At 52.4% G+C, this 22181-nt stretch overlaps 2 protein-coding genes across 8 annotated transcripts in view; one reads left to right on the top strand and one right to left on the bottom strand.

The window, feature by feature from the left end:
- Nucleotides 1–349: 349 nt before the first annotated feature.
- RGS5 (regulator of G protein signaling 5) lies at nucleotides 350–12470 on the top strand. The gene is made up of 5 exons (XM_039699286.1): nucleotides 350–500; nucleotides 5502–5612; nucleotides 7834–7895; nucleotides 8026–8192; nucleotides 8653–12470. The coding sequence occupies exons 1-5, from the start codon at nucleotides 457–459 to the stop codon at nucleotides 8812–8814; spliced, it is 546 nt and encodes a 181-aa protein (XP_039555220.1). The 5' UTR covers nucleotides 350–456; the 3' UTR covers nucleotides 8815–12470.
- Nucleotides 12471–13193: 723 nt separating this feature from the next.
- RGS4 (regulator of G protein signaling 4) overlaps nucleotides 13194–22181 on the bottom strand; it is a 33223-nt gene continuing 24235 nt past the window's right edge. The window contains exons 1-6 of one of the 7 annotated variants that reach the window (XM_039699283.1): nucleotides 21035–21138; nucleotides 20315–20539; nucleotides 17486–17590; nucleotides 16437–16498; nucleotides 15555–15721; nucleotides 13194–15036 (exon numbers count right to left, since the gene is read on the bottom strand). In XM_039699283.1, the coding sequence (XP_039555217.1) occupies nucleotides 14785–15036; nucleotides 15555–15721; nucleotides 16437–16498; nucleotides 17486–17580 (576 nt within the window). In that variant the 5' untranslated portion in view covers nucleotides 17581–17590; nucleotides 20315–20539; nucleotides 21035–21138 and the 3' untranslated portion in view covers nucleotides 13194–14784. Of the gene's footprint in view, nucleotides 15037–15554; nucleotides 15722–16436; nucleotides 16499–17485; nucleotides 17591–19990; nucleotides 20271–20314; nucleotides 20786–21034; nucleotides 21139–22181 lie in introns of those variants that run through there. The other 6 variants (XM_039699280.1, XM_039699284.1, XM_039699282.1 and 3 more) reach the window with 6 other exon arrangements.

Here is a 22181-nt window from a genome sequence, read left to right as displayed (position 1 = left end):
ATGGCCTTGAAAGCAACAGCAAGACTTCTCATAAGCACTTTTATTCTTCTGAAAGTTCAATTTTTCACTGGAAAAATCTCACTTGAATGATGCATTTCTACCTGGCTCTTCTAAATACTGACCTAGAGCATCATTCAAAGAAATGCTGTGGGCTTCCTGAAGCCCCCTAAACATCAGCTTGGCTCTTCCAATTGGATTACCTGATCTCACCCCAGCAAATCCACATTTTTCTTCCCCCTGTGTGAGCTTAGAGAGAAGAAAACAAAGCCCAGAAGCCGCCGGGGCTGGGGCCAGCTGCAGCAGGCCGGCCGGCATTGGATACGGGGCTGGCGGGGCTCCAGCTCCGGCGCTATATAGGAACGAGGGAGGCAGCTGGGCTGCAGACAGAGCCTCTGCTGCCCGCTCTGGCCATCACTCACACTCTGCTCACGGCCGAGGGAACTACAGCCTGCCAAGATGTGCAAAGGATTAGCAGCGCTGCCCCACACGTGCTTGGAGAGGTGAGAGCGGCCGGGATGTGCGGGATGCCAGGGGCTGGCTCCCCGCAGGGCTCTGGGGGCACAGGGGCTCTTCCTGCAGCACACCCCCGTGATGGGCATCTCTCATGGGGACTGGCATTATCCAGCTCTGAACGGGGAGGGAAGGGAAGCTTGCTGGGGGTGGTCTAGTGGGTGCTGCAAGTGGCTGAGATCCTTGGCAGGATGAGTGCTGATTCGGTCTGAACTCCCCGCTCTGCCCTGGGGCTCATTCTGCTGGGTGATTTTGGGCTGCTCCAAACCCAGCCCTCCACCGTTCTGGGCAGGAGTGCTTCATCCTCAGATCTTAATTTCCGCAAAACACGTGGAGGAGAGGAGGAAAAAATCAGGACAGAGGTTTTGCTTTTCAGAGGTGGAAACAACCCTGTCTCCGAAGTGCCTCACAATCTTCTTTTAATTGCCTGCGTATCGCTCACACATGGAATAGCCAGACCTGGCCTCTCTCACAAGGCTCATCCCTGTACAGAGCACCAGCTCTGCCCCCCTTGTGGCACCCATCCTCATCTTCATCCCTATCCACCCTGGTTCTCACCCCAAAACCTGCCCCCGATGGTGGCAGAGGCTCCTCTCAAACCCTTGGGAGCTCAGGCAGTCTCCAGCCCCCGGCCATTTCCATGCTGACTGGAACCTGTCCTCTCCTCTGCCCCCACAGCTTTGGAGGGCGTCCAGTGAGAAGCAGAGGTGCAAAGCACCTGAGGTCTCACTGCAGCATCAGGGTACTCAGTGCTTCACCTAAGGGGGAAACTTAGGAATAGACTCAAGTGAATCCCTCAGTGAGGGTTCCCTCACACCTGCAAATGCCTTAGCACTGGTTTTTGGATGAGACTGACAGCGGGAAATTCACTGCCCTGAGGGGAGCTCCAGAGAAGTTCCAGCTGAAACTGCGCCACTGGGGGCTGATGCTGCTTGCCCAAAAGGCAAATTCTCACCACAGACACAAACAGGAGTACAGGTCTGGGATGATTTTGTTGTTGGAAACCTGTCTTTCTGCAATGCTCATGAATCCATGCTGACCTTCCTGCTCTGCTGCAGTCTCCTGTGCCATGGGCAGCCAAGAGCACTCTTCTAGTTTCATGTGGGTGATCCACATGTTTCTGCTCTGTTATCACCCTTGTTGCCGCTCTTCTGACGCTTTTTAACAGTAAATTTTCTTAATAAAGATTTTCTCCCACTCCTGCTATGCTGATGTTTTCATCTACTATGCCCTCAAATCCTCACTCTTGAAGGCCTCATTCACACTTTGACACGCAGAGTCAGAACTGCATTTGTCTCCTGTGCATCCCATTGTATTGAGGCTTTCCAGCTGCTCCACTGCTGTGGCACGAGACCCTCCTGCAGCTACTCACAGCTCGTCCCCAAGTGCCACACACACACATAGACTGCGATATCTGCTGCTCTGACCCTCCCCCAGTGCCTGTTGAACGGCACGCTCCCGGCCCACACTCCCCCAGCACCATCCCCACAGGTGTGTGCTACCTTTCCCACGCTGGCATCCATGGCCTGACCTTCCCCTGCCGCTGCCTGGGGTCTGCAGAGCCCATCCAAGGTGCCCTGCCCATCCAAGGAGCTGCTCCCCTGGCTCTCCCCACAGCACGTGTTTTCTGGCCTCTTCAGAGAGGGATGATAGGTTGAAAGGAATCTCTTCGTACAGCCAGAAGAGCCTTGACTCCTCTCCAATAGACCATATTTGTCCATGTGTCCACCATGGGTCTGACACAGCTGCCACTGACATGCCCATGCAGCACCACTCTTGCAGCTTTATGGCTCCTCAAATCCCCTCCGGAGGCTTTTGCATGTGAAGGGGCATTTCCTCTGGCACCTTCCTGCCCTCAGGCACAGCATCACCTTTAGCTTTCAGCTCCTTTGAGCTTCTATTTTTGTTTTGCTTTTAAAGCTGGAGTCTCTCCTGGCCCTCCCCAGCAGCCCTTCTTGCTCTTGATATGTTTGACAGAGCCCATATTTTCTATTAATGCTTCTTGGAAGCTATTTCTCAGACTTTTTCTTGGCTTGCTCCCATATGTTCTCACAGTTGACCTTCCACCATTTACAGTCCTCTTGCTTTTTCTCACTTGGCCGGGGTTTGGTTGTTTTTTTTTTTAAAGATGCCTTTTTTGTTTATAGCTGCCTTTTTTCCTCTGCTGTTTAGCCTTCTCTGAAGCCTTCCTTGATAGCTTGTAATCCATCTGCTGGAGGACGCCAGGATGGTGTCTTTAAATAGCCCTTCCCTCCCTCAGCCACAGGCTTTCAGCCTGCTCCTGCACTTCCTTGCTTCCTTTTAACAACCTTCCCTATCTCTGCTGTCTCTACAGATGTCACGAAGGTCCCACTGCCAGGGAATTGCTCTGGTGCAGGGGGGAGGCTCTTCCTGCTGTCCCCACACCTGCAGGGCTCCAGGGGGTTCAGCAGCTGTTGGGGACCCTTGGCAACACCATGGGATGGAGCAGGATGGGACTGCTGAGGGCCTCAGTGCCTCTGGAGCATGACAGCTCTGGGCCATAGGTCACTGCCAGAGGATGGGAATCAGAGAGCAAGGTTTTGAGTCAGGTCTGAGCACTTGTTGTGGAAGCCACCATCAATTGCATCCAGACCTCATGTAGGCGTTGGCCTCATCCGCACCAGGGCATGGAGTCCCCAGGTGCTGCTCTGACAGCAGCAGAGTCCTGCTCCTCTCTTCCCAGCTCCTTGGGTCATCATGGGCTAAGTTTGACTTTCGATCCCCTGCTAACAGCACAGCACAGCACAGCTCAGCAGGCAGAGGGATCTCTGCCTGCTCAGGAACTCCTGGTATCCACTGTCCTTGCTTCCGAGGTGGGCAGTCCCCGGCCCCTTGCTCTTCCCCCCTGCTCCTGCTGGATGAACCGCCCATGATGTGACACGTAGTCCGGTTGCTTGGAAGGGACTGTCCCTGCTGCACAGCACCTGGCACTGGCAGGGGCTTGATCGTGGCAACATCTTGACTCATCCCAACTCATCCCTCTTGAGCACTGGGAGAGGGACAAGGTGGCACCCAGCATTTCTGCTCAGCCCCTCCTGAGAGATGCTCCCTGAGCTCATGTGTCCCCTTCCCACAGAAACCTGTGGCCACAAGTGCAGATGTTGGGAAAGGAGAGCCAAGGGAGAGGCCAGCCTGTCCCCTCAGCTTTTCTGCGGCTCCCTCTGCACCCACCCACTGCTTTGGTGTTAAGGGGGCTGCCCACTTCACCTGCTCACTGTCCCTACCGCTGTGCCATCCCCATGGGTCAGGGCCACGCCAGTATAGCAGCACTGGCCAGCAGGTGCCAAGGGGCAGCTGAGGCTTGCCGGAGAGCTGGCCCCAGGACATCAAGAACCAGCTCTGGCTCAGAGCACTTGTCTGCATTTCACCTATTTACTTACAGCAGGATGAAGGGCTGCATCCCTGTCCCAGACACTCCATGTGGGAGCATGGTGACCTTGTAACCTTTTTCCTGAGGTCCTGAGCTTTCCAAGGTTCAGGTTTTCTCAGAAGCACTAGCAATGGAAACTGTCCCTGTAGCTGCTGACCCTGTCCATGAGAACAGCTGTGTTTCTGGGTGTGCTGCCCTGTGCTGCACACCCGCTGCGGACGGTCCCTGCAGCCCCAGGCTGGGCTGCTCTCTCTGCCTGGTCCTGCTGCCCACATCCATGCAAGGGTGGCTGCTCAGAGGCAGGTTTCTGCAGCAGAAATGGGAGACAGGGAGCAGAGCAGAGCAGACAGTCCTGTGCCGGGTCTCCAAATGTCACCCATGGGGACTGGTGGGTGGAAACCAAAACACAGAGAGAGAGTTTTACAAGGAGGGAAAAAATCAAAGGAATTGAAATGAAATAGCAGACATAGCAATGGAGTGATCTTCCACAGAGGGCTTGTGAAAATAAACAGCAGAGAGGAAAATTGCAGGGAGCCCTGAAGACAGGGAGCTGCTGTCCAGCTTAGCCAGCCATGCTGAAAGCTCAGCCCAGTCAGCCTGTGAGGAGCAGTCTGTCCCCTCTCCTTCACCTCCTGTGCCAGCAAGATAACCTGGAAGCCACCAAATGTTGCTGTGCCAGGGAAAAGCCCTGCCCTGCAAAGATGGGGATTAGGGTGTGTCTGTGTGTCTGTCTGTTTTCACCCCTTTATTTCTTCAGCCTCACACAGCACACCTGAGTGTTCCCTGCAAAAGCTCAGCTTGCTCTTGCTGCCATCCCTGAGCTGCAGCAGGGTTGCAGGGGAGCCTCCTTAGCAGTTTTAGATGCTCAGGACCGAATTACTACTTGTGTTGCATGAAAGGGAACATTTTGGGAGACAGCTGGGCCTGCTGCCAAGCCCCAGGACCCCCTCTTATCTCTGCATCCTCCAAATGCAGGTCTGGAGCATGGCCTTGGTGCAACGGGAAGTGGCAGTCAGCCTTTGGCAGTCTTCAGCTCCTGAAACCTTTTTTCCCTCTCTGCCCAGAGAAGGCAGCACCCAGGAGGTGCCTGTTTACAGGACCCTTCCCACTGCAGATATAAGGCTTATGTATTACTGACAAACATGCTATATATCTGTAAAAGGGCTCTGAGTGCTGTCAGCAGTGTGGGACTGGTGGCACAGCATGGGATGGCACCATGGCGCAGGAACCCTCCAGCACAGTACCCGCACAGCCTCTGCTCCAAAGGCAGCTCCTTCGCCTCCTCACCAGCCCTTCCTCAAGCTCATCTCTATAGAGACTGAGTGCTGCACACACGCCCCTAATTCAGCCCCAGGGCAGCCTGACAGCCCTGCTGATACAATTATCCTGGCCACAGATGGGGACAGAGGGAGGAGATCAAGATCAAGAGCTGCCGCTAATGTGCAGCGCCTGTTTAGAAATGCCGCAGTCAGACACAGCATTTACAGCATTAGGGTCCATTTGTTCATCTGGAATTAATTAGAGAGTGGGTGCAGGGCAGGGACTGTGGGTGTCCCACTGTTCCTTTGCCTGACCTGTGTCTGTTCCTCCTCTGCTGCAGGGCCAAGGAGATCAAGACAAAGCTGGGCACACTGCTCCAGAAGCCTGACTCAACCATTGACTTCATCATCCCCTACCCTGAGAAGCCGGAGAAGCCACCCAAGGCCCAGAAGTGAGTACTGCACTGGGCTGGGCTGCAGCGGTACATGTGCCCAGTCACCGGGGTAGATACAAGCCCTTTTGGGAGGCAGAGGAGCTGAGCCCTGCTGAGGGCTGGCACAGTAGGGTCTCCATGGCAGGTAGCTTGTGGCACACTCCTCATGACCTGCCTACTAGGTGCAGGCTCAGGAAGTTATGTCAGGGCAGCATGAGACATGTCAGGCAATACAGCTCTGTGGAAACTAGATTTCCCATGGAAGCTCAATTTACTTTTGGTGAGATTTCATGTTATTCGATAAAGGTTTTCCCAGAGGCGTATGGCACTTGGACTTCTCTGAGTCACCTGCCTCAACCCAGAGGTGCCGGCCTTTGCAGCCACCTGGCTTTGGGGTGGCAGCGTGTCCCTGAGCTGGGTGCACAACCTCATGGCATGATGTCTGGCTCGGGCCAGTTTCATGGTGACAGGACCTCCTCACCCTATGGTCTTTGGCTTGACCATTGCTCCCCAGCACCAAGCTGGTGTATAATACTGGTTTATCAACATTATTTAAAGCACATGAAACATTAATTGTTTTGCCTGCCAATCCAGGGTGCAGGGGGTAATATGCAGGGGGACGTTTGCCAGCATGGTGCCTGCCTGACACGGCACTCCCCGATGAGAGCTGCCTGTGCCAAGGAGGGCTGGCAGAGCCCGGTGGATTTTGTGGTTCTCACTCCATCGCTGCTGTGCCCCAGATGCCTCTGTGACAGAGACACATTTATCTCCATTAGCCACCCCCACAGAAAGCCAGAGAACATCTCCACTCCCCACTCTCTGGAGGAGCTGTTTTCTCCTACACTGCATCGCTGTGTAGCCCTGGCATCACTCACCTGTCAGCATCTCACTCGCAGTTAATATCATCCCAGGGACATTCAGATAATGGGAAAGTGAATTTGGTGGTTTCCAGGAAATCTGGATTGCGTTAGGTTGCTGCAGTGATGCTCCTCCTCAGTGGGGTGAGAAGTCACCTGACAGGGACACGGGGGCAAGGATAGCTTTGATCCTTGACAGAAGTGCAAACTGTGTTTGTTCAAGATCCAGAAAGTGAAGGATAAGAACCCCCTGTCATGGTGCCTACTGCTGATGGTTTGGTGACAAGTGAGGGCTGGTACCTACCCTGAGCAAGCCTGGTATTTCTGCCACTCTCCTCTCCCTGCTGGAGCCACCTGGACAGCGTGACATGACCGGGCATCAGCACCTGTATTTCCCCAGCCCCACCACTGGGCACCCAGGACCATGAAGCTCCTGGGGCCCCAGGACCAGGATGGGCTGTTCTGCCCACTCTCCCTCCCTGCTCCCAGGGATGCTCTGCTCAGACAAGGGGTTTCAGCCCCCATGTGTGGCCCCTGCAGCAGCAAAACAAGAGAGTGCAGCACTGCCTTCAAGGAGTGGAGAAGGTCCACAGCCAGCCCAGCACTCAGTGCCGAGCAGGGGGCTTCCCTTGCCCTCCAGCTAATGCTGGCAGGGATGCAGGGAAGGATCTGGGAGCCCAGGGCAGCTTGGTCAAACTCCTCCCGGCTTGAGTAAAACAACAAAAAACCACAAACAATAACAACAACAACAAAAAAACCACACACAAAATCATTCAATCTCACTGCAAACATCACATTGAAAACTATATTAAAGAAAAAAAAAGAGGAAAAACGGTGGAGATGGAAAACAGTGGAGGTTTCCAATGGGAAGGGTGCCGAGGCCAGCGACCCGGCCCGCCGCAGGGCGTGGGAACGGGGCAGGCAGGCCGTGGGAGCCGAGGGCCCTGACCCCGGCTATGACCCAGCCCCTGCGGCCAGCGCGGAGCATCTTCCCTCACCCCAGCAGGAAAACGCAGGGATGCTTCCCAGCCGCCCGCAGAGCCCCTGCGCTGCCCTCCTGTGTGTGGGCGCTGGGGCAGGAGGAGCCCTGTGGCTGCAGGTAGGACTCGCTCTGCAGCTCGGCCACAGCTCTGCCCAAGCACGGGGGAATTCGCCTTCCCCACACCATCCTCACCCTTCCTGCACTCGGCTATCACCCTCCCCTGTGCTGTGATGCAGCAGCATCCCCATTCTATCCCCAGACCACTGCCTCTGCTCTGAAAGTCTCTGCAACTTGTTACTCCATTCCTCCCCATTTCAAAAGGAATTATTAAAAAACCTGGAGCCCAGATGGGGGCTGTGGAGTAACCATGGACCACCTGGGCTTTCTTTACTCTCCTCAGGCCCTCTCTGGAGGAGGCTCTGCAGTGGCGTGATTCCTTGGAGAAGCTCCTGCAAAACCCCTGTAAGTTCACATCCCCCTGTGGTTGGTCACCTCTCCTCTTTCCACGTCCCCTGGGGTACTCAGTGAGGATTTGGCCCCCCTTGCACTGCCAGTGCTCAAGCAGGGGCTCACCTCCCCCCTGCCTCCCCAGATGGGCTCGCCAGCTTCCGCAGCTTCCTGCGCTCCGAGTTCAGCGAGGAGAACGCCGAGTTCTGGGTGGCCTGCGAGGACTACAAGAAAACCAAGTCTCCTGTGAAGATGGCAGAGAAGGCCAAAAAGATCTATGAGGAGTTCATCCAGACTGAGGCACCGAAAGAGGTCAGTGGCCATGGGGCAGGAGATGGTACTGGGAGGGATGAGGCTGCAGCCCTGTCAGTCTCTACCCCGAAGGACAGCGATGGCTGCAGGGCACCTCATGCCATGGATGAGGGGCTTGGATGCTGCACTCCCATCCTTCACAACCCTGGAGCCCCTGTTTGCATGCTCAGCCTCTGTTGGGTACCCCCAACACATGCCTGTCTCCCCCTTCCCCACAGAGGCATGACATCAATCATAAGGGATGACAACGTACAGTAATCTTCCTCCCCAAGTTAGCTTTGCAGCAGAACAGAGCTCATTCTGACAGCTTTGCCACCAATAATTCTACCAGAGAAATTAATCTGCTTCAGTCTCTTCCCTCGCCCTTTGCATGATTGTTGGTGGGACAGAGCAGGCAAGGGGAGACCATCACTCAGCCCTCCGAAGGCAGGCGCCCATCCCTCTTACACTTTCATGACAGGTGAACATCGACCACTTCACCAAGGCTGTGACCATGAAGAACCTGGTGGAGCCATCACCAACCAGCTTTGACATGGCCCAGAAGAGGATCTTTGCCCTGATGGAAAAAGACTCCCTGCCCAGATTTGTGCGGTCGGAGTTTTATCATGAGTTAATCAAGTAGCAGTGCAGCAGGGCTGTGCGAGGCATCCCCACTGCTTCTGTCTAAACACCTGCCCCTTCTCCTGCAGCCGCTTTGCTTTCTCGATACCACCTAGAGCACCCTGAGGTGTTGCTAAGCACCTCCCCCCATGCTTTGGACTATCCAATGTCCTGGTGTTTCCTCTCTTACCATCTCTTTCCTCTCCCACAAAAGACCAATTTGCAGAAACTCTCTGGAGTTGGGACCCAAAAGAGTGAGGGAGCAGCTCCAGCTCTGCAGTGACCAGGAGCCATGTGGCCAGCTGACACATCCCTGGTGCTGCTGAGTTTGGCATTAGCTGGAGGCTCAGAGGTCCTGACTTTGCCTTCTTGTGACTCCTTAGAACATGACAATTTTTCTCAGTGTTGCCCATATTGCTGGTTTGGCCCAGGCTGGCTCCCTTCTCCCAACTTCTCAGGGTGCTGCTGAGACTGCACTGGTGCTCTGCAGGTGCTCCCCTCCCTGGTCAAGATGTCATGGGACACATCCACTGCCCGATTTGCATCACCTTCCTTCCAAAAGCAGCCAATCAGCAGGCACAGTGACAGCAGGCCAGGGCTGGGGGCACAGCAGGGACACCAGTGACACTGACACGTACAGCAAGGATGGCACTGTGACAAGGATGGCAGGGACCGCTGTACGGCAGGAGCAGGTGCCGCAGGGTGTGCCTGGCTGGCACCAGGGGTGAGCAGAGCGAGCCTGTGGCACCGCTTCCCCAGCAGCTCCACTCGGAGTCAGCCTGTTTGCTTCTTTCTAATTCCAAAACAAGAGGATAAAATGAGACCTGTTGGTCCAAAACACTGGGACTGCTTAGCAACCCAGAGCTCCTGCTCACTCCAGCCTTTGCACGGCGCCCTGAGCTGCCAGGGCACATCCTGTGCCACATCTCAGTGCACAGCCCTCGTGGTGTGCTGGGATGCAGCTCCAGGGGCTGCCACAGGGCTCTCCTGTTTCAGTTGCTTCTCTCTGCAGTAGGCACCCCAAAGCAATGCTTCTGCACAAACCCAGCGTCTAGCACAGGAGGAAGGGAAGACATGATGGGGGAAAAGAAAGCTGAAATCCCAGCTGTTCAGATCCACTTTGAAAAATCCAAACCAAAACAAACCCATCATTGGAAACATGAAAAATAACCCCCTGGCTTCTAGAACAGAGTGTTCTCCCCCTGCTGAGTTTGTGTAGCCTGAATCTCTCTCTCCTGTGTCCTCCTATCTGACCAGGCCATGTGTTTCCATAGGCTGTTTCTAAAAAGGACTAGCTGCTTTCTAACAATTCAAAGCCAGCCCTCTGCTAACAGAATAAACCACACCTGAGGATGGGGCAAGGGCATATATGAAAAGCAGCCCACAGGGTCTCATTTCAGCCTTGAGGGAAATGTGATAAACCCCTGCTCCATGGGGCCTGGGTGGTTCATCCCTGTGTTGGTTTCCTTGTGCATCATCCACAGGGTCATGGCTTGCAAAGAGCTGCTTCAGCCAGCAACCTGGCAGGTGCCAGCAAAACATCCATGGCCCTGCTGTTCACAGGCATCCTGGGCTGCTCTGCCTCACTGCAAGTCATGGGACTCTATGCAAAATGAAGTAACATAAACAATGGATTTGCCAGCCTGTTCAAGACTTTCAAAATCTGATCAAAACCCCACCAGCCCCAAATATTTACAAGTTGTCACTATGGCAATGAAGAAAAATACATCCCAAGCTGCAGGAAATGGGCTGTGCTTTCCAGGCAGGAGTGGGGAGGCAGGGAAAGGATGGAGGCGGTCACAAATGTGACTCTTTTTTTAAGCTCTGGAGCAAAAGGCCTGGGAAAGTCGGTGCTGGAGCAGCAGGGTCGATGCTTACAGGCATTCCCCTGGGGTGAATGCAGAGGGTGGCTTGGGTGGCCCTAAAGAGGCCAAAGGAGCCCATGAGCAGCAGGAGGGCCCCATCAAAAGAGCACAGGACCCCCCAGCAGTGTCCATCGTTTAGGTGGGCAGCAAGGGGGAGGCAGAAGCAGGGCTAGGTGTGGGATGGGGGCCTTGGGCAGCCCCTCTGCTGCAGGGTGCTCCCCCCACCTCTGCCTGCACATGCTCCCTGCACCCTCCCAAAGTCTCCATGAACTGGTATCAATACAAGTGGGTTCAGCATGTTAAAGTTCCTCATTTACAGCGTGACTCAGAAATGCAAAACCTAACAGGCTTCCCTGCAGGAAGACCTGGATCTTTCATTTCTGCTCAATCCTTTGTCAGCTATTTCCATATTCGCGCACATGTTTCACAGTTAAATGCCACCACCACCACTGCCACAAGGTCGGGATGCTGCTGGAGGCTCTTGCTATGCACCATCAAACCCTGGGACGTCACTGCTGCATCAGTGACACATGGGGCAGGGAGAAGGTGTCTGGGTATGTATGTGCTGAAATGAAAGCTACAGGCAGGATTCAGGAGAAATGTGGCAGCTCTGCTGGCAACCCCTCCCTGGCTCAATTTCTGTTAAAATGCTAGAAGTCTACGCTGGCGGCTGCCCGTGATCTACTGGGTGGGCAGAAATGTGGTCACTGAAGTGTTTTGGAGCTCTAGGGAAGTTGTGTTTGTGTAGAAGGGCCATTTGGCTAATTACTTGAGCAGACTTGCCCAGAAAGGTGGCAACACTTGTACCAATCCCATGGCCCAGCTTTTCACCAGCCCAGAGGTATTTGCTATTGGGCTGATGCCAACCATCATATTTCAGGTAGGAGATACTTAAGGTATTTTATCACTCTAGCTCTTGTGAAACTTGGCATATATAGCAGTATATAAACACAACATTATTCCTGTATTCATATATACATGTACACACACATATATACTTGTAACATGAGCATCTTGACCCCCTGAGAGTCAGAGAGCCAAAAAGCAAAGTTTCTGGATGTGGTGCTTGGGATCCATCACAGAGAGGAGCGTGCATGGGTTTTGCATTGTTCCAGACCCTCTTGAGGGAAACCTTGGCCATCCAGCTGAGCGAACACAAAGGTGCATCCTTCAGGATCACCCTGTGCCCATGGCCTCTGGCATGGGCACCTGGCACCTGGGCTGGTGCAGGAGGCAGGTCTTGTGCCCCCAAGGGACCCCCTATCTCTGCCGTGGGGCAAGGCAACCCCACGCTGCAGCCAGGGGCATGGGGCACCAGGCACTGCCTCCACGCCACCCTGGCACCCACTCCCTGCCACAGGCACATGGAAAATGGCTCCCTGCAGCTGCATATTCCAGAGAAACACCAGAAGATGGTTTGATGTGTTTTCAGCAACCCTGGGTGACTTCAGCAACCCTGAACCTTGCACCTCATCAATCACAGGGTGAACCACCCAGCTGTTGCCCTGCATGCTGAGGCTGGGCACCACCAGGACTGCCCAGTCCCAGACTTGGGCACTACCAAAGCCCAGTGGCTGAAAGTGTCCCAGAGCTCTTCCAGGCTCCCCTCAGGCCTTGGTCACTCCCTGGAGGGTGCTGCACACTGTGCCCAAGGGCTGGAGCAAAGGCAGGAGGGCGCATCAGCTCCTCCCACCCATGAGCAGCAGGTTTTCAGTCTGGAGCTCTCCAGTGTGCACTGAGGAGTTGTGTTAATCCATATTCATGTACCACTCAGTAATCCACACATAAACATGTATTTCTGCTACTGTCTCAATGGGCTGTTCATTTTGTCTCTTTGTTCTGAAGGTGCAGCACTTTATTACCCACTACAGAGCACCCGCAAAACTTGTGCCCAAAAGCCCTGACAAGACCGAAAGCCTCTGGAAGCTTCTGCTGCAATGATGCAGTGGTTTCTCAGTGACTGGAAAGGGAACGACCCCAGGGAGTGCTGATCGAGAAGAAACACCCCCAGGTCGGTGCAGCACAGGCACCCCTAGTCCCATGCTGCCTCAGGCTCTCGCTCCCAGGGTCAGCTCAGGTTCCAGCAGCTGCGGTGCCCCAGGGGCTGGGGCTGAGCCAGCGCCAGCCCTGCTCTCTGCACCCACAGGGCATGGCCCAGGGACAGGCTCAGCTTTGAGATAAAATGTATTCTGTCTGCTCAGGGTTGCAAAGCATCTGCATCAGGGAAGGGCTTCTTGATGTTCCCTGCTCCAAAGCTGTCAAGGGGGACCTCACACTCACCCCAGACTCTTGCTGAGGACGGCTAATCCCCATGCTGAGCTGATGGTCAGGCAAGGCATAGACCCATCAAAACCCCGAATTCCCCAGGCTCATGGCGCTGAAGGTGTCTGAAGAATATAATTGTTATTACTTCATCTGCTGTTTCATCTTTCTGTGACTTAAAACAATCTCTGAGTGAAGCCACTTATAACTTTTTAGAGCAACCTTGTCCAATGAATTGGACCTCTGTGCATTTTCTTTTGTTCACATAATAGCATTTTAGAAGGGACTAACACAAACATTTTTATTTAGACTGCATTCATCATTATTTAAATATTGATACAGTTTTTGCAATAGTTACCAAGAGCTCCCAGTACCAGGGGAAAATAAAACATAGCCACATGCTTGGCTATGTTCAGCGCTTTAGCAAGCCTCTCCATCTCCTAGCTGAGCATGCAGGGTGATAGGTGTTATTACATTGAATAAATACAAAATAAAGCACATGTTAAAAAATAAGTTTCTCTATGGGCCTGGAGAGCCACAGCCTCCTCCTGCCATGCCAAAACCCCAGTGTGAGAGCTGCTGTCTGGACTGGGATGCAGAGCACAGGGTACACAGTGGCCAGAGCAGCAATACCTAATGAAGGAGAGACCAAGGCCAGGGACAGTGAGACACCTGGTGCTGCAGCTCACAGCAGCCATCCTGCAGCTGCCTCCTGTGCTTCCCACTGCGGGTGTGTGCCAAAGCCCACAGCAAAGGCTGTGCCTCACCACAGCAATTAAAAAGTCAGCTGCCTTCTAGCAAAGCCCCAGAGCAGTAATGAGATAGACACATTCCTCCTACCATCTTCAGGAAAAGTGTGCCATGCTACTACTGAATACACAAATAACACCTTTAAAAACTCCAACATTTTCAAATACTCCCAAGCAGGGCCTTTCCTCCTCAGATATGGTGGTCCTATTCCCTCACAATCTGCTTCTTACAAGCCAGGACAGGCAAACCTGAAATGGCACTCCCAGAGTCAGGAATACACACCTGTCTGGGAGAGAAGGAACATGTTTCTGTTCTGCTCTGCTGGACTATTTAACCTGGGAGCATGAAGGTCACAATTAATAACACAGGAAATAATGAGCCTCCCCCAAAGTGACAGCTCTGCACAGCCCTAGGGAAGATCCTTGGCCAGCAAAAATGGGGTGCTACAGAGGGAGCAGCAGCCAGAGGGAAGAGCTTCCCATGATGACCAAAGGAGGCTGAGCTTCTCTGTGACTGTGGCTGTGATGATTGAGGGAGGCTGTGCGAAAAGTTTTGGTCTCTCTTCAAGAAAGAGTAGGAGCTCTTCCTGTGCCTGATACTGCAATGCAGCACAGCCTGAGCTCTGAGCAAACACTCCTGACAGCCTGGACATTTGTGAGTTATGAACAGCTAAGAACCAGAGCCAGCCCTTTTCACCTAAACCTTTGCAGATTAGAAAGGGGAGATCGCAGTCCCCAGCACTTCCTTTGGCTTCCTCTCTGCCCTGCACCTCACTGGGTGTCGCACGGTGACCTCGACAGTCTGGTCCCTCCGTGGGCAGAGCCAGGGCTGACCGAGCTCCCCAGCACCCTGCTGGGCTCACCCTGGCACACGCAGAGACTGCCCCCAGCTCCTGCCAGACACACACCCCAGCGCTCCTACACCGACCCATCAGAGGAGGGTTTGCTACACACACTGAGCCTGGATTGGGTTACAAATGCTGGCTGCTGCATGACATGGGATACAACTGGAACATTAGACAGCTACTGGAGACAGCTCTGTTGCTTCATGCCAATGAATGCTTTTGCTGCCATATATTCTGCAAGAGCCCAGCCCACCCCTGCCTTGCTGCAGGTTCAGGCACACTGAGAGATGATGTTGGAGTTGCAGTCTAAGCTGTGAGTGTGGTTTCTTTTGCAGTTTTCGGGCCCACAGCCAGCACCAGGTGGGCTGACCAAGTCCAGATAGTAAGGGGACTTGAGGAAGCGACGGTAAGAATCCTTTTCCATGAGGGTGAATATTTTTCTCTGAGCCTCATCAAAGCAGGACAGTGTAGGCTCCAGCATGTTGTGGCTCGTCTTCTCCCGTGTGCATGAATCCAAGTTCACCTGTCAAAGGGCCAAAGGGACAGTGTAAATAGAACCTGTCCCAGAGGGGGCATAGGAAAGGGAAAACCCAAGTGTCTCTCTACCATGTGTGCTTGCTGAGCAGTTGTCCAAAATTACTATTTGACACCCTCTAGCCTCAGCAGAATCTGTGCAGCTGGGTACCAATGCATCTCTGCTACCAGAAGAGCTGTCAGGGGAGACTGACACATATCCCTCTGGGATGCAGCTAGCCAGGAAACTTAAACTGCATGGAAGCAGCTGAAACGTTGGGAATCATGGTCCTCTTGGGCTTCTCCCATTTCAGTGTGCCCATGGAATGGCCATGTGGTTGTAACTACACACACTTTCTCTCTATCCAAGTTTAATATAAAATCAATTAAAAACCCACCAGGTCCTTGCTAACTGGCAGAGAAGCAGAAGCCTTCATCTCTTGTGAAACTATTGACCTCTGCTGGGCTGCACTGCTGGTTCAGAATTTAGGGTGGTGCCTTTGCCCAAGAAATGTTCAGTGCACGTACCTCTTTTGTGGCCTGCACTGAGATGAACTCATCATAGATCTTCCTGGCCTTGGGGCTGAGCTTGGCTGGTGACTTGGTTTTCTTGTACTCCTCACAACTGACCCAGAACTCGATGTTTTCCTCACTGTACTCAGATTTGAGAAAAGCACGGAAAGCAGCCAGTCCTCCTACGGATTATTCAGAGGAAAACCAGGTCAGGCAAGAGTGTTGGTCCCCGAACAGTGGCACCCCTGAATCCCAGCAACAGTGATTGTGGGTTCTCTTTCCCAGAGCTGAATGAGGAGCTGCCCTGGGGCTGGCAGTGGGGAGCTCGTGCATGCTGGGGAGGCTGGAATGCAGAAAGGTTCCATGGGGATGTCACACGTGGGGCCCCAGCTGCCTGTTCCCCCACTATGACCTTCAGTGTCCCTCCTAGGGGAACACAAGCAACTTGTGTGTTCCCAGGAGGCCTCGAGGAGACAGTCAGCATGCTCCACAGAGCCTCAGACCATGGGAACAATGTGAAGGAAATCTCAAGGACATCCGTGCAGCCCACAACTGATGGGAAGACAAAGTCTCCCATGGGTTCATCTGCAAATAATATCTCCACCTTTTGGCTCTTGTTTAACCCACCACTAACTGTGTGTCCCTCCTCTTGCACAAGGGCTAAACCAGCTGCTTACAAAACAGACAGCTCAGCAATAGGCCAAAACCACACTCATGATGCGTTGGGATTGTCCCTTGTCTTTGGATCTGAGCAAGAGGTCCCTTCCCAGAGGTCTGCGTGGCCAAAGGAGCTCCTGTGTGCCCCTAAGAGACAATAACATAATGTCCTGTGTCCCCTCCCAGGACTGCTCAGAGCACACATGCTCTGCAGGAAGCATAAGAGCCCTCTTCACTTACTGTCATGATGGATCAAATTTTCCAAAGAGTCTGCCCATTTTCTGACTTCCTCTTGGCTAAGCCTAAGTGACAAAGAGAGAAACACAGGACTGAGTTAAAGAGAGAATAGGAAGGACAAATTTGGGTTGTTTCTCAACATCACTAGAAAAATCTTTTTCCCTGATTGTTGGAAGAGCATTCACATGAGACTGAGAATGAAATATGAGCTTGTTTTACAGATAGCCCCAGAGATCCCAGATCTAACATACAGAAATTTTGGTTTGCAATCCTCATCACCAGACAGGGGCTAGAAATGAATTTTTCTGGAAAAAATTGCTATGGAATTCATATTTATTTTGTGCCTGACTGCATCTCCTGCTGGAGCACAGACCTGGAATCACTCTTACAGGTCATATCAGTGAACTGCAAAGGGCTGGTTCCTTTAACCTGTAAGGGGAACAGTAGCTATGTGGAAGAAAGGAACGTGGGAACTGGAAGCACATGGGGAGCACATGCTGCATTCATTCCCTCTACCACACTGAGAACACCCTAGGGTTCATCTGTTCCAGTAGCAAACCTTGGCTCTTGGAGCCCTCTTTGAAGAGAACACTGTCTCCTTGCAGACTGGGCAGCCCTGACAGGCTGCTGGCTGGTTTGTGTGCCTACACCTCTGTGCAGCTGTGTGGACCATTTCACAAATCCAGCCCAAAGAGGCATGGCACGCTGATTGTGCAATGTGTCCAGTTGCACTGGGTCTGGAATGGAGTCATTCCCCTGTGCCAAACACTGTACACATCCTCCCCTGTGCTCATTCATCTTGAATCATGGAAGTGGTGGCAGAAGGGACCTATAGTTCAGCATTCTTCATGGAAATTGAAGGCCTCAGGTGTTGATAGTCAGCTGACAGGACTATCAACACCTGAGGGCTCTTGCTACACTAGATTCAAGCACAGGTGTTCAGGAAGAATTGGGAAGCAGCAGCAGAAACACTAATGGAGTCCAGCTCGGTGAAGGAATAAACAACATTGCAGCCAGTCTGGGATTAACTAGGTGACAGCACCTGCTCTTACCTCTGGCTTGAAGATAACTTCTCCTTCTTGCCCTGGGAAGAGCTGTAGTCACAGGAATCTGACTTCTGCAGCAAGAAGCCCAGACGGTGCTTCATGTCTTTGGCACTGAAAGAAAAAAATCAAGGAGGAGATGAACACGATGCTTTGCACTCCCTCTGCAGCCTCCTCACTGCACAGGCTTCTCCAGCATTACTCAGTGACACAAATGCAGGTCACTGACAGGGACTCCAGTGCTGATTTTCCACTCATTGCATAATGCACATTTTGCATTCTAGACAAACAAACCAATGCCAAAGAAGTAATTTTTCATGTTCAACCACATCTGCTAAGAAGGTCATCACCCTGGAAGCAGGTGGCAAAGGGGGAGAAGCTGCTGTTTTCCTACTGTTTACAGTAAAAATATTGTGATAGAAAAGCATCACCATGCTTTTCTGTGTGTCACCTCTCCTGGAGCCGATTTGCCCAGCTGCCAATGTGTGGTAACTCCTTACTAATCCCTTCCTGCATCCCCTGCCATTTCCCCACCTCATCAGCTGGCCACAGGAACAGCAGGGCCATGCAGGCCACCCCACCAAGCCCATGACACAGAGGGAAGGGAGGAAGTTAATGGCTTGGAGCAAGACTGTGGGTTGAGGTCAGGGGATGAGCCAAGAGCTCCACCACAACCAGCCCACACTGGCTGCAAGCTACTCCCTCGCTCTAAAACAAGCTCCTCTGAAGATTCATCCTTAATTCCTCCCAGCTCAGGACAATCCTTTCTTCACAGCAGCTTCTAGATACGCAGCTGATACTGGCCTTGGCACCTCTCTGGGTTTCCTTCCAGTTTAAGAACGAGGGGTGGGTAAACCATGCCTGCTTGCTCAGGGGTGCAAGCCCTGGCCTGCCCCAAGGTGCAGTGATAGTGTAAAGCAGGAAATTCTTCTCCTCCTCCTCATATCTGAGCCTGGAAAAGAGCAAGAGGCTGTGCTACAGGGCTGAGCTCCGGTAACTGCTCAGCCCCCTAGCACTGCTCTCTGCTCCAGTGCCCTGTCAGGGGTCCTGGCCATACCTGATCTCACTACTTGCCTCAGAAATGTTTTCTTAACAGCTCCAGCACTTGGAGAGAGCAAAGGGAGCTCATAGCTGCTTTAGAGCAGGGTGCCTGTGGCCAACACCAACACCCAGGCTCTGTCCAGGCACCCGTGGGGACCCTGTGCTGCCAGGCTTGGGCTGCCTAGTGCTGTCATGCTCCTTGCCCAGGAGAAGGAGACTGCTCAGGTCTGCAGGAGGGTGGCAGCAGGAGGAAACAAGACACTGCTGCTTGCAGCCAGTCACACAGCTTTCTGGAAGGGAGGGATTTTGCTGGGAATCCTGGACAGACGTGTTTAAAAGATGTGAACTATTTTTTCCTTGCATTTTTCAATTTTTTAAATTTTTTTTTTATCCTCATCAAATATTCCTGCAAATTGGAAGTGTCAACACTTTTTCTTTGTATTTTCAGCACCTGTTTTTAAATCCAACCATGAGCAGGAAGCTTTATTCTCAGATAGGAGCCAGTTGAGTCTGTGCTCGCATTTTCCCAAGCCACTGCACAGCTGCCAGGAAGCAGCCTCGGGAGTGCTGCTGACGGACAGGTGGGCAGAAAGGCAGCACTGCACCAGCAGAGTTTGGATAGGCTGGAAGAGAAGGGAGCATTGTGCCTCCCTCCTGAGCGTCTCCAGACTCCAGAGCACCTCAAAGGGAGTAATACCCCTCAGGCAGGGCTCATGCCAGCCCACAGACCCCTCATGCTGGGCTATAGGGCAGACCATGCTGCCGAGAGCACATCTGGGGTTGTGCAGGCTCTGCCCGGCTGATCCCTCAGACCATGGTGCAGCCAGGTCCTGCAGGGCTGCAGTTCAGCCCATCCTGATTGGCACTACATGGCAGGGGTGTGACGAGCCCCACACCAGCCCCACAGTGCCGTGCACTGGGGTACAGCCTAACCTGGCGCCTCACCTTCACCCAGGGAACTCAGGCTGATCCTGCACCAGCTGGTGCCGCATCCACCATGCCCTGCATCCCTGCCTGCTGGCACATGGGTCTCTGGTCCTGCCAGGCTGCAATTCTGCATTTGAAATGCATTTCAGGGGATAATCCTTAATTTATATCCTGTCTGTTTTGCTTTCCCCTCAAAAGAATCAAGAAAATTTAGTAGAGAGGAGCCAAAGGAGAAAAGGGGTGCAAAGACTGCAGCAGAAGCAGCTGACAGGAATATCAAAATATCGCAATGCTAAAAGCTGCTGGTTTTGATGATGGGAATGATGGGAAGGAAGGCTTTAGAGTTCCCCCAGCTCCGTACAAAACCTTTCTGCAGTTCTGCTTCTAGCTGAAAAAACCACAAAAGCCTCTAAGCAGTCATTTGTATCTAATCTTGCAAAATAATCAGAGCCAAATCCTTCCTCCTGCCTCGGACACAAAGCGCAATGCATCAGCGTGTCTCCGGGCTAACAAGACCATTACCAGATGCTCAGAAATAAACAGTACCTTTTTAAGCAAGTGGCTGGCAGCGCAGCGAGGCCCTTGCACATCTTGCTCCCGAGGTCGGATCGGTATTCCAGGAAAAACAACGAGGCAGGAGGCGGCAGAGGCTGCGCACGGGTCCTGCGCGGCTGCGGGCTCGGTCCGGTGTGCGAGGCTGCTGCGCTGCCTCGCCTCTGTTTTATAGCCTTGCCCGACAGCCCAGCAGCGCTGGGTGACCCAGTCAGGAGTCAGCGCAGCAGCAGCACCCGTCCCCTTTCTGCCCACCCAGGAGGAAGAGGGTGACGTATAAAACCCAGACAAAGGGGTGAGAGAGATTGAAAACCTTACCAGAAACGAAGCTCGGTGTCTGACTGCAGAGGTGGAATCTTTGAAAAAGGCTCAAAAAGCTTCGGGGATTTCCTCTATTGCAGGAAGTTGGAATGGTGCAGATGAAAAGCAGATTTTTGCGGGGGGACACAGGTAGTAAAAAAGGTCAGAGAATCAGTTCTGAGAAGTGAGATGAGCTTTGCTGGTTCCTCTGTTAATTTCCTTTCCTCTTCTATTTAAAGTAACCTGGATCAAGAAAGGGATAAGAATTTTAAACAGAAAAGGTTACCATAATCCAAATGAATGCAGAAAATAAAGCTCTTGAGAAAAGAAGAATGTAAATTCACCAGGGAACTACCCAGGCAGATGAGACTTTCCTGTTTTATTCCAGAGTCATGTGAATACATATTTTTGGTGAGGCTGCAACAAAAGGCTGGGGGGGTGCAAGGCACTATTGGAATATCAAATGTGCATGTCTCAGCACATAAATTTGAGGACAGCTCAAGTACATGCGTGGAAAAAAGAAATTTAGGAGACTGGCAGCACATCTGCCTTAGATGTGGGTGTCACTGCAACACCTTCTCCATTTGCATTTGCAAAATCAAAAGCCAGACCCGGGGACTCTGGTATTACCAAAGAAAGATGGTTACTTAAAGTAAAAGGCTTAACTGTGCCTGCCCAGAGAAGTCTTTGAAGCAGTTCTGAGGGTACTTTATGCTAAAGAATGAACCCACGAAACACCTGTTGTGGTGCCTGTACAGCCCTGGCTCTGCTGTAGTTCCAAGAACAGAATTACTTCAGCTACTTGTCCTCAGCCCTTGGGTGGTGCAAAAGGCATCTCTCTCCCTGCCCCTCTAGGGAGAGAGAGAATTGGCTGATATTTATCGAGTTTCAGCTCAGCACAACCTGTACCATCCTTATCAAAGAGGGGAAGGCTTTGGGCAGACGGAGGTGCATATGGGCTGCTGCATTTTAAGTCCTGCTCCCACTGTGAAATAAAGGAGCTTCCGATTAGCAGCAGGCTGCATGCCCACACTATCCACTGCTGCATCCCCTCTCCCAGAAACCTTTCAGTGCTCTGCTCACGATCTGCAGAAGTTGCAGGATGAACCTTTCCCTTCTGTGTCTCTAGAGTCTACAGCCAGCAGCATCGAGTCCAAATCCCCAAGGACTTTACCTGCCTCTGCATGCTGCATTCTCTCAGATCATTAATTGTGCTGAAAGACAATCCTCTAATTAACTGTAAAATGCTTTTGTACTGTCCTGCTCCCAAACTTGAGGCAATGAGCCTTCGAGTCCTGCACTGTTTGGACTAAAAACCAGCTCCAACTCAGGCCAGTGTAAAACTTTACCTGAGTGAATGCCCTCGTCCTTTTATAGTGTTGGTGACTTGACAGTGCTTGGGTGGATCTGTAAGAAGCAACTGAGCACTGGCAGAGCTGGTGCCTAAGCTCTGTGGTGTCTTCTGTCTGGGGAGAAGTCGAATTGCAGAATATGGCCAACAGAAAAAAAACTTAACTAATTATTTACTAAATATCTATTTAATTTAATTTCACTATCAAACTTGTGCAATGTTACTGACATTCAAACAATTCAAGAGCTCATCTGGCTGACACAATCAAGGTGTTTACAAGCTCTAACCTTGCCCCTCTCTCTGGCAAGGTTGGAGCTCTGGCTCAGGCAGGTCACAAAGGCTGCTTGCTACGGAAAGGAACTTCTATGCAGAACACAAAAATTGTGCAGTTTGTTTGCAAAATGTTGTACAACCAGATTTAGGAATGTCACACTTCTCTGTGGATTGCAAGCACATTTGGTGCATGGCTGTAATGACACTCACATGCTGGTGCTGTCAACATCAGGTCACCTTCTGCATTCCCCAAATTCTGTG

Source organism: Passer montanus, unplaced genomic scaffold (assembly GCF_014805655.1).
Source record: "Passer montanus isolate IOZ18808 unplaced genomic scaffold, ASM1480565v1 scaffold131, whole genome shotgun sequence".
Taxonomy (NCBI): domain Eukaryota; kingdom Metazoa; phylum Chordata; class Aves; order Passeriformes; family Passeridae; genus Passer; species Passer montanus.
Note: the sequence above shows the minus strand (reverse complement) of the source record. Positions and strands in the feature narration are given on the sequence as shown.